Source organism: Balaenoptera musculus, chromosome 4 (assembly GCF_009873245.2).
Source record: "Balaenoptera musculus isolate JJ_BM4_2016_0621 chromosome 4, mBalMus1.pri.v3, whole genome shotgun sequence".
In the NCBI taxonomy this organism is placed as follows: domain Eukaryota; kingdom Metazoa; phylum Chordata; class Mammalia; order Artiodactyla; family Balaenopteridae; genus Balaenoptera; species Balaenoptera musculus.
Window position 1 is genome coordinate 138742156 of NC_045788.1, and position 18156 is coordinate 138760311.

The following is an 18156-nucleotide window of genomic DNA, read 5'->3' on the forward strand; positions in this document are numbered from 1 at the left end:
TTAACTTTGAGTAAATATATAACTTTGATTTTTATTCACAAAACAAAACAAAAAAACAACTGAAGAACTCATAAAATAGAACCTTTCCAAATAATAAAAATCACCAATAGATCATCAACTTTCAGGTTTCATACAGAATTTTTGCACCAAAGTATATATTTTTCCATATTATAAAACCTGTCGTTATCTGTAGCTTTTTAACAATTTAACTCTATTACCTTAAAATATTCAAATAAAACAACACTCCCACCTAGTGGATAAAGAAAAACGTCTGGCTTATTTCAGGTGTGAACAGTACCACCATAAAAAAGGAACAAAAACTACAATGAATTTAAAATAAGTTTATTCTGTTAACATCCTGAAAATACTCCCCTGAAAAAAAAGTAACCTACAAAACAGTGCACGCGGCTCCCCTTAAAGGAATGGATGGGTAATATACTCTACAAAACAATCTTTGGAATCATGTGTAAATGTTACTCTGAATCTCATTTGTTGTCATCAATTTCTTCAGTATCTCTGTGCTCTGGGGAATATTCTGGAAGGAGAGAAAAAAGGCGTTCATATAGTGAGGTTGAGCATTCAGTCAGGAGCAAGGCACACTCTCGAGGCAGAAGCAGGGAAGGGCACCAAACGTGACAGGCCCTGCCCCTCACCTCCTCGCTCGGCAGACGGGACATCGAGCGTGTCCCCCCGCCCCCCCGCCCAAAGCTCTGCCGGGACCTCAGGCCTCCCGGGAGCCTAAAGCCCTCAGACGGACAGGACACTCTGCTTGGCCCACCTCTCCCACCTGAGCTCACGCCCGTCTGCACCCCAGTACCACGCTCCCCACCGTTCTCCTCACACGCACCCTGAACTTGCCCACTTCATGCCCATGCCGCCTCCCTCTGCACGCTCCCCCCCCCCAGGACTCACCCATCCGTCCAGTCCAGCTGGAGGGCCACCCTCCCCCTGGGGCCTCTCCTTGGGCCAGCCTCGCCCCCACCCCCTGCCCTGGCTGGCACCTGGCACAGTGACCGCCTGCGCCACCTCCAGGCTGTAGACCGCCCAGCACTGTGGGGTCCACGCGGCAGGCGTGCAAGAGAATTCCATGTTGTTGACCAAATACCACTTTGAGGACAGAAGCGATGACCTAAGCCAGGATGACTGTATCTGGTCACTAAGAAAACAGCACCCTTCAAAGAGCCACTTCAAAAAAGTTAATTAAATTTCCTCTCCAAAGAATATTTTTAGACACTGGAAGTTGACTTACAGCCCACATGGCAGATGATCTGCAAGTCTGAGAATGAGTGCAGATGCTCCTGGAGCGCCTGTGCCCGGAGCACCGACTGCACCACGAGCGGAACCCGCCCGGCCCTCCTGCTCAAGCCTCCAGCTCCTCTCTACCGTGCTCACCGCGGGGCTAACTGGCCGCACGGCAATTCTGCTACAAAAGACGAAACAACGGCCGACAGTCTGGGTCTCTCTGTTGACACAGGACTCTCTAAGTCACTTAAGTCTCGGCCCTCATGATGGTGTGCAGGGTGACGAGCAGACGTGGCGTCTTAAAACAGGGGATGGTGACAACCATGCACATCAACTTGACAGAAAATCCGGTGACAAAACTTAGGGGAAGTGTGCAATAGGAGAGGATAAAGCCAGACCGTGTACTACACTAGAAAACGGTAACACGCCAGTTCACAAATCCTTCGGTGATTTGAAGGTGCAGAGCAGAGTTCACATTTCCCATCCTACTTAGAACGTCCACCAGTGGACATGTGACAACAGGCCAAGAACAAACAGTGCAGAAAATGTTTCACAAGGCAATAAGGGGGCTCAGGTCACACACATGCATCCCAGGCTTGGACACTGATACCTCTCTTAATGAAGGAAGAAATTCTGGTGAAAAAGAAAAGGTGCGATGCTGAAAGAAGAGACAAATCAACAAGCCTATATATATATGTGTGTGTGTGTGTGTGTGTGTGTGTGCGCGCGCACATATATGTATACGTATATATACATACACACACGTATGCTCACATATATGTACAACTTGGAAGACAAGAGCTTAGGTACAACCCACAGAATCTGTTATTTGCACAGTAGTGCCATAAATTTACATACATTTGAAATGTATTCAAATATTTTGTATTTTGCAATAAAATCTTTCTAAATCTGTTATTCATTTCTCATGTTTCACTATGTCCTTTTTAATGTCCCTCTTTTATTTTTCGTTATTTTATCTTTTGTGGCAAACTGCCTTTCAGACAATTAGTTATGTGATGAAAATTTCTGCAGTGAACATGCTTGCGGCCACGATGTCTGTGGCAAAGATGCTCCAGTGAAAGTGCCCAGAAGAGACACAACGGCCATGGCCCCTGCTCTCAACGAAGTGGGAAGAGCCAATCGGTTAACTACAGATGCAAGCAGCACTATTAGTTACTATATCCTCGGAAGGAGATGCTAAATACAAAATAACTCAATTTGTCTGAAAGATTATCCATGACTCTAGCTCTTCTGAAAGATATACTTGAATTATACTAAGTTACAGTTTCACTCTTACTAATTCAACAAATGGTTGAGGGCCTTCCACACATCATATTCAGGATGATCTGGGGACACCAAAAGGGAAAACGTTCCCACGGAGTTGACAATCTAACTAACTTATGAGAGCTATGAAATGAGATGACGCCAACAGAACTTACAAGAAAAGCTGCCCTAAGACTAATGGCCATTCTAGAATAAAACAAGGCTTCCAACTTGGAACAATGTTGTTATAATCTCTTCCCTTTAAGGAAGAAGTTCTTAAACCAGGAGTCCACGGACTTTCAGCTAATCTCTTAGGGAGAGGACTGGAGTTCCTAAACTACCTGCAATTACTGGCAAAACTTTGCTATACATGTTCCCATACGTATTTTTCTGGGAAAGGAGCCCACAGATATATCCAGACTGAGAACAGGGAACAGATTTATCTCATCTAGTCCCACGCAAAATTAAGTGGATAAACATGACGATAATGTGATCCATACTGTGCTCAAAAATGCCTTCTCAAATATTACACCTTCCAAATTAATTAGTTACAGAAACTTCTTGAACACTGAAAACATCTTTCCACAAAAACATCTGGGATTTAAAGCACTGATCTATCCTAACAAAACATGAACAAAATATTCTCCAAGTTACAGAAGTATATCTAGAAGAATATGTGACAATCAAATAAACTGCCAGACCAGCAGTTTTCTCTTTATGTGGAGAAAAAAGGATCTCTACGTGCTGCTTAGGTTTCACACTGATACCATACATTTATGTTTGTTACTAAGTTCATTACAGTAACTCAGCTATTAAGTCAATGAGATAAAAGCTTACCTTAACCAAACTTTTCAAGCTTCTGGAAGAAAGTACAGGCTTAAAAGCTTCAACTGTGATTAGGTCTAATTTCATCACATCAGTATAACATAAGTACAGAATTGCAGAGATTTTCCATACTTGACAATAACTCAGAACTATGAATATACAAGAAAAAAAAAATCACTTAAGTTTTCTGTTATATGATTTTAAAATTAAATACCTCTAACTCATAAAGGCTGCTTTTAAAAATAGTCATCTCTGTTGCCTCTTTTAATCAAAGCATTTACTGACATTTTGAACCAATTTATAATGCACATTTTCTTTCAAAGCCAATTTATTTTCCTAAGTTATCTCTTGCTTTTACAGATATGTTTATTTAGCATTTTCTGAACATACTACTGAGACACATCTGGGTCAGCTAAGACACAAGATTAAAATTTTGCTGACTACACTAAAGTAAATAATAAATATACAATGCATAATGTAAAATATTTAGCCATTTATTCTAGTAAACTTAACATTTAAAGTTAAAAACCTTTTATTTATTAACAAATAACACTGAATTATATATTATAACATATTAGCCACTAAAAAGTGACAATCATAATCTAATATGATGTTAGGGTATAATTAGTAACAGGAATAAAAAATAAACTATTGAAGCAACTACCAAAATTCAATATCTGAAGCTTCTATTCTGACAATTACAACATACTTTACCAACTTCTCATACACCAACAATTTACATCTCACACTGGCTTGCATGATGAGTTATCAAAGACCAAAAGACATGGCAACTCTGAAGCTAACAGTTAAGAACTCTGAGCTGCTCTCATACAACTGTGTGTCTGGAAAGTTTCAACACTCAAACCAAACAGAATATGCCAGCAACTAGAGCAACTACTGAGGACAAACAGCAATACAATGGTATCAATCATCATTAACAAACTACCTCAAAAAGATCCCTACTAGTCCAACTAATAACTATGAATAAAGCAATAACAAGATAAAATGTGAATGCTATGCACTGTAATACCACCTGCCGCAGGAAGGTCATGTACGATATTTGGTTGTTCTAGCAGTGAACAGCAAGGAGGCTCTCTGAAATTCTGTGTTTTTAGGGCTTTCAGGAAAGGAGTATGAAGACTGCTGGTAGATTCTGAAGTTTTATAGTCAGTAACATGTCGACATGTAAGAATAGTTACTTGCATATTCTTCCTTGGACAAGAGCCAAAAACCTAGCACAAAATTGATTTCAAATTAAAATATATATGTATAATTTCGTGACAGAATAGAAACATCCCTCTAGTTGTTTATCTACACCATTCATATATATATATATATATATATATATACACACACACACACCTTGCAGGGGTGGAACTGTCCATGGAAAAACAAAACCCATGCTCTGCTGCGCCCTCACCTGGGTCTGATCTTAATTCTGTCACTTTCTAGTTGGGTAACCTTCTCCAAGTTACTTTCCTCACCCGTGAACTAAGGACTACTTACCTGAGGGAGGTGTGATCTGGATTAAATGAAGTCAGGAACAAAGGAGGCAGAGCAGCTGTTATAACACCCAGGGATGCCATGGCAGGTAAGGCAGTCACTCAACTATGAGCACCTGTTCATTTACGCCCTCTCCCGCCCGCCACAGATGCCTGCAAATTATTCTTTTCGGTTTGTTCCAGTTCGTTCTGTTTCTAAGATCACTACTTGCAATCAGTGTGGAGAACAGTGTTACACTGAATAGAAGTGAATGGGAGTGACACCCATTCTTTACTGGATAAAGTGACGTGATCAAGATCTCTTCTAACACAGGTATCTCTAAGAACGCTCCACTTAGACTAGTGTTGTATCAGCAACAGGAAGTGATCCTTTCACTAATATAATAGGTTCAAGAACACTGTATTAAGGATGTTTCTAAGAACATCACTTGCAAGTTGCACTCATAACAGTGTTTTATCAGTGCAATTGATTCTTAAATTCACTTTTAAATTTATTTCAATTGTAGACTACAATTGAGGTCGCTCAAGACCTCAATGTCCACCTAAGTTGGTATTTCATGGATTTCCAGGGACCCTTCCAGCTTTTAAAATCTTTGGTGATGTAAGGAAAAAAACAGCTATCTTTTAAGGAAAAAAAGAGTAGATTTTAGGTCATTGCACCTTGTTTGAAAATATTTTATGAAGAGAACAAAATGGCTATTTCAAATAGCAAGGGAACTGAAGATTTTATATTATGTGCCGTAAGTGATTTATAAGGCTACTTTAATTACAGTGTAGCTTTATAAATAAACACAAAACTTAACACCACATGCATTTGTCAGCAGATATGTCCCATTTAAGGGCTATAACATTACTCACAAGGCCTGATTTATCATCCTCGCTAAAATACTTATCATCTGAAGCCAGAATACTTGACAACTGTTGGACTGTGTGTGATTATCAGGATTATGCGGCTGACATGAACCAAACAGCAGAGGGACCCAAAGAGTATCCCCGGGGGAAAAAATACTGATTAAAAAATTCTGTTTTGGAAATGCATAATTCTACATTTCTTCAAGTCTGAGAGAGAAAAGCTGTTCCATAGAACAAAAATAATAAAACGCCCTACATAAATTAACAATACAAATTAATATGGCAGTTTCCTACCCTTCTGAGATCTGTTGAAAGCTATGGACCCTCTCTCTAGAAAATACACATAGGTACACAGCATAAAATCACACATACAACCATAAGATTCACAGATCTTATTAGAAAATTCCTCATTTAATAAAATGCATTGAATAACTTTTAATAAATGTTTCTAAGTATGCCAATCTGGTTTAAAGCAGGTGTACACCAAATTTTTTATTTCTAATGAACTTAACTGTAATACCTGCATAAAAATATGCCTAAGATTTAAGTTGCAATGTTGAAAAGACGTATATAAAAGGGCTATTTCATTTAAAAATAACCTGCAACTACCAACTGGACTTCCCTGGTGGCACAGTGGTTAAGAATCCGCCTGCCAATGCAGGAGGCATGGGTTCGAGCCCTGGTCCAGGAAGATCCCACCTGCCGCAGAGCAACTAAGCCCGTGCACCACAACTACTGAGCCTGCGCTCTAGAGCCCACGAGCCACAACTACTGAAGCCCACGTGCCATAACTACTGAGCCTGCGCTCTAGAGCCCACGAGCCATAACTACTGAAGCCCGTGCACCTAGAGCCCGTGCTCCGCAACAGGAGGAGCCACTGCAATGAGAAGCCTGCGCACCGCAACGAAGAGTAGCCCCCGCTCGCCGCAACTAGAGAAAGTGCGCACAACAACGAAGACCCAACGCAGCCAAAAATAAGTAAATAAATAATTAAAATAATAACCTGCAACTACCAAAATTAATGATTATTCTCTAAAATTTCTAGCCGAGTTAAGTTCTTCACTGAAAAATTTGTTTTAGTGGACACATGCCATGTGCTCAATTTTCCCACAAGATGAAGCCTCAATTGATCCATTCTAATGCTACGAAAAATGGATGAAACCCTGGTGTGAGTGTCAGCTGAGCGCCAACCCCAGGAACCCAGTTTCCCCCTCCCGTCCCTGCACTTCCGGCAGCGTCGTCAGCACGGCCCGTTTTCACCGTGGCTGCAACCCTGCTCTGTTTCACGGGGGTAACTTGTTCCAACTATGTCTTATGTCTCTATGACCACCGATCTTTAGCACATCGCTGATCACGTTTGCCAAATGAGTTCTTTTATTCTTTATATTCTATAACAAACTCCTACTATATTTCTAAGGGAAAGAGCAAATACTTACCCCGCTTCAACATCTGACTACATAGGTTTAAGTGTAAAGATACTGAACCTTGATAAGTAGCAACCCCAGAATCTCTCTTACCTTTTCCAGCCACTGATACTGCTGATCTTCAGCAACGTAGCAACTACATTGACAGAGCACAACCTGAAAATCAAATCCCGAGTTTTCTGTCAGGTCAAATAAATGTTACACACACCCCACACTGTCATCATATACATATCATGTGAATCCCAACATAACCTCTGGATAACACTTGTTTTGCTTAATCTGCTACTGCCTTACTTATTTTTCTTTAAAATTTAAAAGTTAAGAATCAAGCCACTACTGGCAATTAGTATCAGAGAAAAGTGCACATTGACAGAGCAACTGTGAGGGCTGGCACAGGAGAGTCTAAAGATACTATCAGTAAGTACTACCGGAGTCCTCTTTATAAAACAGAGACGACAGCAGGCCTGCTGCCCTTCCAGGGGTGGGTGGTGCCACACACTGTGAAGATCAAACTCAAAAAGCGTTACAAAAACATTAAGTGCTATCAGCACAGCAGCCCAGCAGCATCTCAGCCCTGCGGTACCCCAGGACACTGCTGATGCCTGGAAGGCGATATTATTCTAGAAACCATGTCCAGACCATGTGCTTGAAGTGAAAACATGCAATGCACAATGCTGTAAAAGGATGACATTCCTGATTATTAATGCTTGTGGAATGATAGCATCCATAAAAGTCAACTTTGTCTTCTATTGAAATATTGCCAGAAACACTAACACTTAATGACACAAGTGGGAAAAAAATGAAACACAAGGACTTCCCTGGTGATTCGGGGGTTAAGACTCCGCACTTCCACTTCGGGGGCACGGGTTCGATCCCTGGTTGGGCGGAACTAAGATCTCGCATGCAGTGTGGTGTGGCCAAAAAAAAAAAAAAGAAGAAGCACAAGAGAGAAAAAGGGGGCCCAGGGATAGGGGGAAGAAAAAGACTAGATATGTAATTAGCTACACACAAAGATTCTGGATAGTCAAGAGACACCCAACAAATCAATGGTGTAACTAAATGCAGTACCAGAAATTTCTACTGCTTGACCTCCATGATGTATTCTAGAGTGAAAACTTTCCACTAAGGACCAGATAAAGAACATGCTTTGGGACTTCCCTGGCGGTCCAGTGGTTAAGACTTCGCCTTCCAATGCAGAGAGTACAGGTTCGATGCCTGGTCAGGGAGCTAAGATCCCACATGCCTCGGGACCAAAAAACCAAAACATAAACCAGAAGCAATATTGTAACAAATTCAATAAAGACTTTAAAAATGGTCCACATCAAAAACTCTTAAAAAAAAAAAAAAAAGCTTAATTTCCTTATTATTTCCTATAAATACTGGATGTTTACAAAAATCCTTATGTAAACTTTAATAACTTTGGATAACACATTACAAAAACAAACTGTAAGTATTACAAAATCAAATTTTATAGTTTTCAAGGCTAACATTATAGTATTATGGAATTACTGACTTCTTGCCTTGTCTGAATCCCTGCCCCTGGCCTCTGTTCAAGCGCTCAGCAGCTGTGGAACGGCACTCTGTCAGACAAGCAGGTGGCGAGACAGACATCATCTGCTTGGCCACCTCACCTGCCTGACTTGTCTCCCAAACCGCCAGGACACTGCTTTCTCTCAATGAACCCAAGGATAGGATTAGGACAAACGGCTCCAATGAAATCACTAGGCATCAGCTACAGAGTTATCTTTCATAACTTAAAAAATCAGGATGAATTAGGAATTCCCTGGCGGTCCAGTGGTTAAGACTCTGCACTTCCACTGCAGGGTGCATGGGTTTGATCCCTGGTCGGGGAACTAAGATTCCGAAAGCCGAGGGGAGCGGCCAAAAGAAAAAAAAAAAAAAAATCAGGATGAATTAGGCGAGGACGAAAGCTTGAGGTCAACAGAATTGTATTTAGAATGCACGAAGCATCCATTTGCTCAGTGTTAACTCAGTCCCTAGGCTGTGCTCAGCGTTGGCTGAACACAGGGCGGGTATACAGCGACAAAGCAGAACTCCCTGCTTCCACAGCGAGTACGCATTTTCCCATGTTTACATTTGCCAGCTTAAATCATTCTTTGAATGAGGGCAAAGTTTAAATATCTAATGTTTCTGGTTTGTTTCTAAAAAAGTTATTTCAGAATTTCCTCAGAAGTTTACCAACACACCACATTAACATTTATATAAACAAAAAAGTAACAACATTGTTGACCAAATATGCTTCAATAAAAAGTTTTTTTAATTAAAAAATTTTTTTAATTTGTTTTTAATTTTAAAAAATAAAAATAAAATAAAAAAACAAGAACCAGACCAAAAAGTGGTTACTACCACTGCCTACAGGCAGAATTCCTCAGCCCAAAAGGAGATATAAAGGAACATGGAATTCAAAGGAACACTACATAAATGATACCTAAGGAACCCCACTTAAACATACAAGTCAGGCCCCACATACCGAGGGATTCGATTTTAGGTGATAAAACACACAAAAAGCCTCTGTGGGGGACAGGTGTGTAGTGTCCACTGTCCTACACCATTCATTCCAGAGTTTAGCACAACCAACTTCTTCCCAGACTCCTGAATTCATGATGAATGACGACAAAAATGCTGTGAAAAACAATTCGCATAAGTTAGTGTTTGCTTCTGCAAGTTGCATTTTCTATTCAATAAAAAAGATATTCAAGTTACTTGAGAATCTTAGAGCTGAAAGTGCCATTGAGACCATCAACCTTATGCACACCATCATCTTGCAGAAAAACACACTGAGGCCTCAAGAAGCTGAAGGCCACACCCTGAGTACAGGTGGTACTGGAGCCAGGAATCGAGAAGACAGGTTTGCTGACAGACTTTACCAGACTCACACTGTAACACACTTGTGGAAAATTTCAGGCCAGGAGAACTTCATGTGAATGAGTCAGCAGTTGTTTACCATGTACTGCTCTACAAGCACTAGGGGTACCTTACAGGGCAAGGAATCTTCACTGGGGCTCCCCAAGGCTCTCCTCCAAGCCTGTGAACCCCCTAAAACGATACAGGTTTGTGTACTTGTGTGTGTGCGCGTTGTTCTAGCTGCACTCTGCACCGTTCTGGCTTTAACCTGTCAAATGAATTCATGTATGTGAAGATCTCAGAAACCAAGTACTGAAAAATGTAGCAATTATTATTGTCATTTTTAGAGTGCTCCATATGCTTTTAAAGAAGTTGGTTAACTCAAAAACATACAAGGACCACTGTGACAAGGGGGCCGTGTGGCACATGCCACCGCTGCCCTCCCAGTCTGGCCACGACGGGCCCAGAAGCCTAAGAAAACCTGTATACTAGAAACAGTGTTTCCTTGACTCCGTAAGTTCCCGAAGCCAAGAATATTTCCTCTAAATCTCATTTTTCAAGCTTATCAAAAAGACAGTGCCGCATGAGCAGGGATAGAATTCACTCAGATACAAAGTTACTCTGCTACGACTTTTTCTAAAAAAGTAACAGACATTTGAAATCTTTTATGGTGGAAATAAATAACTTCAGCTTTTGCTCTTTCAACAAAATGTGTAGTCTAGGGCTTCCCTGGTGGCGCAGTGGTTGAGAATCTGCCTGCCAATGCAGGGGACACGGGTTCGAGCCCTGGTCTGGGAAGATCCCACATGCCGCGGAGCGACTGGGCCCGTGAGCCACAGTTGCTGAGCCTGCGCGTCTGGAGCCTGTGCTCCGCAACAGGAGAGGCCGCGATGAAGAGTGGCCCCCGCTTGCCACGACTGGAGAGGGCTCTCGCACAGAGACGAAGACCCAACACAGCCATAAATAAATAAATAAATAAATAAAATTTTGAAAAAAAAAAAATGTGTAGTCTAATGCACTTCCACTTACCTACTGCATTATTTCCTATAGCAATTATAAACTTGGAGCAAGGATATTTTTCTAGCAGAGAAACTTCCAAAGTTGTTTTTGTTTGTCTTCGAAGGAGCCGCACCTCCCTAACACAAGAAACGAAAGACGAAACGAAAGCAATTGAAATGTAATCAGTACTATACTATGACAAAAAGGCTACTATAAGTAGGAGTTTGTATTAAGTAAAATGCAAACTTTAATTTTATAAAGAACATAATTATAATCCTAAGGAAACAATGGATTCAGGCGACGATAACTAACAGGTAAAAACCCTTTGCTGCAAAGCTCCTGGAGAACCGTACAAGAGGGATCAGGCTGTCCAGCGGACCCACTCATCAATCCATCTTAGCAACCCTAAAAGTGGGGCAACTGGGCACAGTGCGCGGTAAGAAACCGCAAATACCACCTCCGAGGCATCCGTGCCAGCAAAACACTGACCAAGCCTCTCAGAAGGAGCTCCCTTTACAGGAAATGCAGGTGACGGACACACATATGCATACATGACACCAAGAGGAAGCAATCAGGCAAATCCAGAGCACGGGACATCCTGCAGGACAATCAGTCTCTCAGCCAGGGTGAAAAAGGAGGGGCACTGGCTCCGAACGAAAGGAAGCTCGAAAGAGGAAACATCTAAATGTAAGGTGCGGGCCTGGCCAGGATTCTGATTTCCAGAAGCCCACTGTAAAATGTCACGTCTGAGACAACTGCATAAATCTGACCATAGACTGGCTATTACACAGTATGCAAAAAGTATTATTGTTACCGGGGATGACAGCATACGTAAGACAATGCCTATATCGTTGAGATGCATTCGGAAAACTGTAGCGGTGAAAGGCCACGGTGACTGGGACCCACCTAGGGGGTGGAGGGAGATAAAATAAATGTGGCAAAATCTTCATAACTGTTGAACTTACGTGACTGGATGGGCTTAAAGTGTCATTTTACTATTTTCTCCAGTGTCTGTGTGTTTGGAAATAATCCATTTTTTAAAAAGACATATCCATCTGCTACTGACACGTAATGATAACTGAGGTGTCCGGCGGAGAAGAAAGTTCTAAAAGACCTGTCTTATGTCCATGAACCAAAGACACGACAAACCTGGGGCGGGAAGACAGCCCTGCAGCGCTGGAAGACCTAACAAGGCCGCAGGAAACCACCTGCATCAAAGCTAAAGGAAGCCTTTACAGACGCGAGGATCCGACGGCTCCACGGAGCCTGCAGCAGGCCCCGCGAGCCGCCTCCACCCGGCACCCCCGGAGCTGTCTGGACCCCCTGTGCCCCCCGAGGACCGGTGCCGACCGCGGAGCAGCCGCGACCCCTGGGCCTGCGCGTCTGCTCCTGCGCCCACCGGGCCGGGTCTGCGACGGCGCGCCCAAGACCTCACCTCTTCCGCGCCAGTTGCTGCCGGACCTCCCCGTCTTCGGGCGTCTCCCTCCTCCCCTCCTCTTCCTCCTCCTCCTCGTCCTCCGTCCCGGCTCGGCACGGCGTCCTCACCACCTCCCCGAAGAACGTTGCCGCCATAACCGCCCTCACACCCTCCCGGCCGAACTGCGGCTCCACAGCACGACGCATGCGCCCCGCGCAAGCGCCCCTGAGCACCGCCACACACCGCCCCCCGCCCCGAGCACCACCCCCGCGCACGCGCCCCGGTCCTTGCGGCGGCGCAAGCCCGGAGCGTTTTTTCTTCAGCTGCCAGAGCTCGGCGGGGCCACAGAGAGATCGGATGACTGCGGGCTAGAGAGGCGAGAAACAAGAGGCGAGCCGGGGGGCGGGGCCTCCTGTCCGGCAGGTAACGGGCAGAGGAGGGGCTCGGCCGCCCCAGCCCCAGTTTGTAGCGCTCCGGGAAGAGGCCAGGCTGGTTACCTTTCCTTCGTTAAATCCGTTTCCGTTTTCTTCTCCGTTAGGAGTGACTGGGTGAGCTTTGGCTTATTAAGCACCCGGCTTCAAACCGCGACCGCCCCAGGTAGGTGCCGGCCCGGCGCGTCCTAGTGACAGTGGACAGAGGGCGGATGGAAGGGCAGGAAGAAATACAGTGCTTCGCGGTGTTGTAAAAATGAGCCTTTACTCTGGCAATAGGAAGTCACATTTCAAAAGCTGATGCTTGTCAAGCTGATCTAAAAGACTTCATGAGAATGCAAAAATAGTTGCTTCTTTTTTAAAACTTGGCCATTTCTAATACAAAGTTTGTTTTCGTTTTAAATAGCCTTTCATTAATAAGCAAAGTATGTAATTTTTGAATTGGTTCTCTTCTTTCAAATTTAATCGAGACAGAGTTAACGGAGCACTAATTCAAGCAGGAGAGAAAAGGGACACTATACCATAGTTTAAATGAAAATATCCAGTATTGCAACGGAAAAAAAAAAAAAAGTCCATTCACCTAGATTTAGTTGTGCTGAAACTAGAGGGCATTGCTTACATTCTGGAACCCTATCAATAAATAGTAACAAAGTTAAGTGCTAATTTGGGGTCGGGGGAGCCTCTTGAGATTAAAAAAAAATCTCAGAAATCTGTTGCTAGAAACATCTTGTTTAAAGAAGTGGAACAAGCCTTTCCACAAAATCAGTATTTAGCAATTTTACACATTACTGCAAAATAATATACTGAGTTTTGAAGAAATTTGAACATTTAAGTATAAACAATAAGACCAAATTGCTATCCAGTTAGAGCTTAGGAAACTTTGGGTATAGCTAGCAAGCTAGAATATACAAGATTACCAGTGTAATATTTTAAAACTGCATTAACACTCCTGGGTTACTTGGTTTTACAGAATGACTGAATTGCAGAATAAAAGTTTGGGCATCACTTAGTCCTTTCGTTGAATAAAATAGCTTCATTTTTACCAGTAAGATCCTCAGTTTGATTTCAGTTACATTATGAAAAAATCACTTGTGGAAAGCTGATTAAAATTATAAATAGGGTAATGATAGTACATTTAGCCGTGATTAAAATTCTGCATACATTTCAGAGAGAGAGAGTTTTACAAGAATGTTAAATTTTAAACAAATGCTTATTTCATGCAGTTACAATAAATTTAGGCCGAACACTTAAAAAATGGCATGTATATATTCAAATTAAATACTCAACCAGAAAAAGGATTCCACTATGAAAGAAGGCTGATGATACAATCTCAAGTACTGACAGAAATTGACCCCACCACAGTAAGTTATAATTTCAAAATGAAATCTTCATGACACTGAAACTGTCAAAAAACTTTGCATAAAATAGTCTTAAACTGAGATTTTAACATTTTCATTTTATGGCATTTGTTGAGGACACAGCATACCCAATAAGAAGTTTCTATGAAATTAAGTGTAAATATGGGACTGAAAATGGGTTTAAACATGTCATTAAAGATCAAAAATCAAACCTCATGCACCTAAAAATATTAGCAGTTTATTAGGAATTCTTCCCTTTCTCACCTGTACTAGTAACAAGTTACTGGTATCAGTATTTCAGATGAAAATATACTATAAACAGAGCAAAGAACACAGACTCCGTAGGTTAGAAATACTCTGGCTTATGCTAAGAAAAAGAAAATAACAAAAAGTCTTTTTTTAAGCAGACATGCAACCACAAATTTCTCAAGTAATCAAGACACTCGGTTGATCTGTATAACCAAAAAGTATGCACTACATTAGTCTAATGAAAAAGGAATAGAAACCCTTAAGTTTCTATATTTTACTTTCTCAGATTTACGCATGCAAATCTTATATTAATATTCACAGATATTTTTAAATGGGAAAACAACTTGCTTCTAACAATTCAGTTTTCCAATAGCATGTTACCATGTTAAAAAGATTTGACAGTGCGTTCATTTAATCTGGTGATTTTAATTTCAACTATTAACAAATTAAACCTCATTGCAAATAAGTTCTTTATAGTATCAAGACCAGATTTTCCAATCCTAGTGAAGGACTGAAATAGCCCAGACATGCTGCCATTGTGATCAGACTGTAATAAATTTGTAGTAAGTTCATAAAGTTCTTCTAAGGTGCTGTAGAGAAACATAAGAGGATGTGACTGTATCATCTAAAAATAGGACTGTTTTGATCTTTATACTTTTTATTTTCTATGTCATTGAAACTAAGATCTGCCTCATAGCGAGGCACATTTTGGCCATCTCTGTAAATGCCGCTACATGAAAGTAAAAATGAGAAAAAGTTGTAATAGTCACATTCATAGCTTTCATAGAAAAATATATATTCCCTGAATTAGTCATATCAAGTGGTCACCATTCAGTATGAATTCCAACATTATAAACAAAAGAAGAATATTAATGGATTTTCTCTAATTGTCTATTTCCAACGCTCTACTTCAGAACTCATTTATCAACAGCCCCATCATTGAATCCCCAGGTCCTTCTAGTTTAAGTTGTTTATAACTTTGGGGGTTGCGAGTTATGGGGACTGGATCTTGTTAAAATATTTGCTTCAATCAAAAGTCAAATAGGCTCAATGGCACTTCCTCTTGAAATGTGCCTTTTTTTCTCTTATTGCATTAACGACACTATAGTTATGGTGGTCTGAAATTTTATACTGTAATGCAGAACCCTGAAAATTAGCATCAGGTTGAGATTTTGAAATCTCAACCCTGTACAATTCCCATTATTTTCTTCCTCTAAAGAATCAAGAGATTTCTTCAAGGCCCTTCCTTTCTGGAAAGGAATAATCTCATGACAGACCATTTGTCTTTTATTTCCGCCTCTCCAGCTACAGGCTCCACAATCTATTTCCCCCTCAGAATTCTCTGTAACGTGTGTCTGTACAAGGGCTGACTAGGAGGAAGCCGTCCTCCCACTTTGACCCACTGGCTTATGGCTTTTAGAAATTCCTCAGAAGGTGCCAACAAGGGATTAACGTTAGAGCTAGGAGCAGAATGCAACTGCCAGTTTACTTGTGGCCCCTGGTTTTCAATTCCACTGTACATTTTCATAGTCACTACTGTGCTTTTTCTTTCCAGGATCTGAACCGCCTTAAAAAAGGCATTTTTCTATTAATATCTTCTAGCTCCTTTTCACTTTCAGAATTTATGGTTGTATCATCCTCTTTATAAACATTGAGTAATTTTTTCTTAGCTGCAGCAGAAGCATTTCGATGGGGCAGTCTTCTGCTACTCTTCCTAATCCACCCATTTTCTGGTCCTGAAATCGTTTCCTTTAGATTACTCATTATCTTTATTTTATTTGCAGCAACAGTGGCACATCTGCGGGGAACTTTCTCAGGCACCATTTTTGCTTTCAGAGTTTCACTAGGCATTTGCACTGCATCCTTCTGATTATGCATACGTGTTCTCATTTTTGTATTGGGTTCTCTGTCTCTAGGAACAGATTCTGAAAAATGAGTGAAAGTTCATATAAATGGAAAAATCTTGTAACACAAGATTTTACTACTACTTACATTCCTCAACAATACATTCCTCAACAATAAATGTTAAAACTACTCACATTGCTAAATTAAAAAACATAAATGATCATCGTCAATGATACATTTTCGACATTGATATAACCTTCCATTTCCTTATCTACAAAAGGAAGTCTTGGCTAGAAGCTACGATCCCTTGCACCTGGCATACTTTGCAATCTGGAAGGATAACTGTCACTCAAACAGCAGCAGACTTGTAAGAATGGAGTTAAGTACATTTAGTCACTAACCTAAAGCTACTAACCTAAAAGCACTTTTTAAAAATCTGAATTTTTTCAATAGAACTTTGTAGGTTTTAAATTTTGGTATCATTTCTAATACTCTATGTTGAATTACTTTAAAATACTCAATATGATTTCTGAAATAATTTTCCTAGAACCTAAACAAGAAGGAAATGCCATCATGACTATGATGATATAGCATCAGCCCTACTTCAAGATCCTTAAGGTCTTAATTCCAACACCAATATTTCCTTTAGTCAAAAAAAATTACATGGGTAACTAGTAGATAAAAAGGAACTGTATATTAGTTTTATATAACTGAAATGTGGTTTTCATCCTAGATTCATTTTCTTCAAATTATTCCAGCATTTTATATAACTGAAATGATTAAATCCTGGTTTCACTATTATTCAGATACTTTCCGAGCTGGTATATGCTGGGCACACAGAGGATCAGGCTAAATATTCTAAAAGAAATGAACTCTACACACGCAAGTATAGTTGCTATAAGGAAGCAGCACAGGGTGCTGTGAGAACTACTCCAGAAACCTAACTTGGTAAGGGAAAGCTTCCTTCGAGGAAGTGTTACTGTAGCTGTGAGCTAGAAGCTGACGGGGTCCACCAGCCAAAAGGCAGGACAAAAGGCACACTACGGAGGCAGGTGCTTCACGCGGCCCGAGGCGGCCCCCAGGTAGCCCCGATGGCCCCAGTGGGGTTGTGCTGAGCCGCCACGTGGTGCTGGGCCGACCACTCGGCATCTACCAGCTGAGATGGGCTCAAATCATTTTTATTTTTGCCAACATCTGAATGCCGTATTTTCAAGTTTCAAATACAAGATTAATGAGCAAAAAGTATCTGGGGCAAAAGTATCTCTTGATAAAAAATGCATCCGAAGTTCATTAGCCCCTGAATGTTGGGCCTTATCTGTTGGCAATCTAGTCTTGCTGCCACTGAGTCAAACTACCTAAAACTGTCTTAAAGGTTCACAAGTCTTGCTGGGGGGTGAGGTTGTAGGACCCTGCCTCATGTCTCCAGACATTCAGCAGTTGATAAGGACAGGCTGCAGATACTGAAATCACCACACATCTGGAGGACTCACTTCCCCTATATCCTTTTCACTGCGAAGGACAGAAAATAAGGGTTTTCTCAGCTATCAACACGGTTACTCTGTAGCAGTGAAACTACAAATTACCAGCCTTCTTAGTTTTTCCTTTTGTGAGGGGAGATGTGTATCTTTCTGTCACCAAGGGCAAATGAGTACAGGTGAAAATGGCTTCTGTGGATTGACATGTTCATTAACAACAGAGCAAGGATTAGGAGGAAGGTCTTCCACACTCAAAAACCCTTCAGATTTTACCTTAAGTCTATGAAAGTCGTTTCAAAGATGTGCTTTGTGCTTTCTCCAAGACCCATGAAAGTTCTCCCAAAGTAGATTAGGAACTACTCTGCTAAAAGCAACCCCCCACCAATGCCTCAGTCTTCTATTTGCTTTT

At 41.3% G+C, this 18156-nt stretch overlaps 2 protein-coding genes across 3 annotated transcripts in view; both read right to left on the bottom strand.

Moving 5' to 3' along the window:
- Positions 1-321: 321 nt before the first annotated feature.
- Positions 322-12601, bottom strand: PSMG1 (proteasome assembly chaperone 1). 2 transcript variants are annotated; one of them, XM_036850181.1, is made up of 8 exons: positions 12408-12588; positions 11003-11109; positions 9600-9751; positions 7202-7264; positions 5726-5785; positions 4364-4562; positions 3343-3479; positions 327-535 (listed from the first exon to the last, which is right to left on the bottom strand). In XM_036850181.1, the coding sequence occupies exons 1-8, from the start codon at positions 12542-12544 to the stop codon at positions 461-463; spliced, it is 930 nt and encodes a 309-aa protein (XP_036706076.1). In that variant the 5' UTR covers positions 12545-12588; the 3' UTR covers positions 327-460. The 2 variants fall into 2 exon arrangements, with proteins under 2 accessions (XP_036706077.1, XP_036706076.1); XM_036850182.1 differs by lacking the exon at positions 5726-5785 and having other exon boundaries at positions 322-535; positions 12408-12601.
- Positions 12602-14655: 2054 nt separating this feature from the next.
- The window catches only part of BRWD1 (bromodomain and WD repeat domain containing 1), a 126386-nt gene continuing 122885 nt past the window's right edge, over positions 14656-18156 (bottom strand). The window contains exon 42 of the mRNA XM_036850180.1: positions 14656-16352. Coding sequence (XP_036706075.1) covers positions 15961-16352 — 392 coding nt within the window. The 3' untranslated portion in view covers positions 14656-15960. The remainder of the gene's footprint in view (positions 16353-18156) is intronic.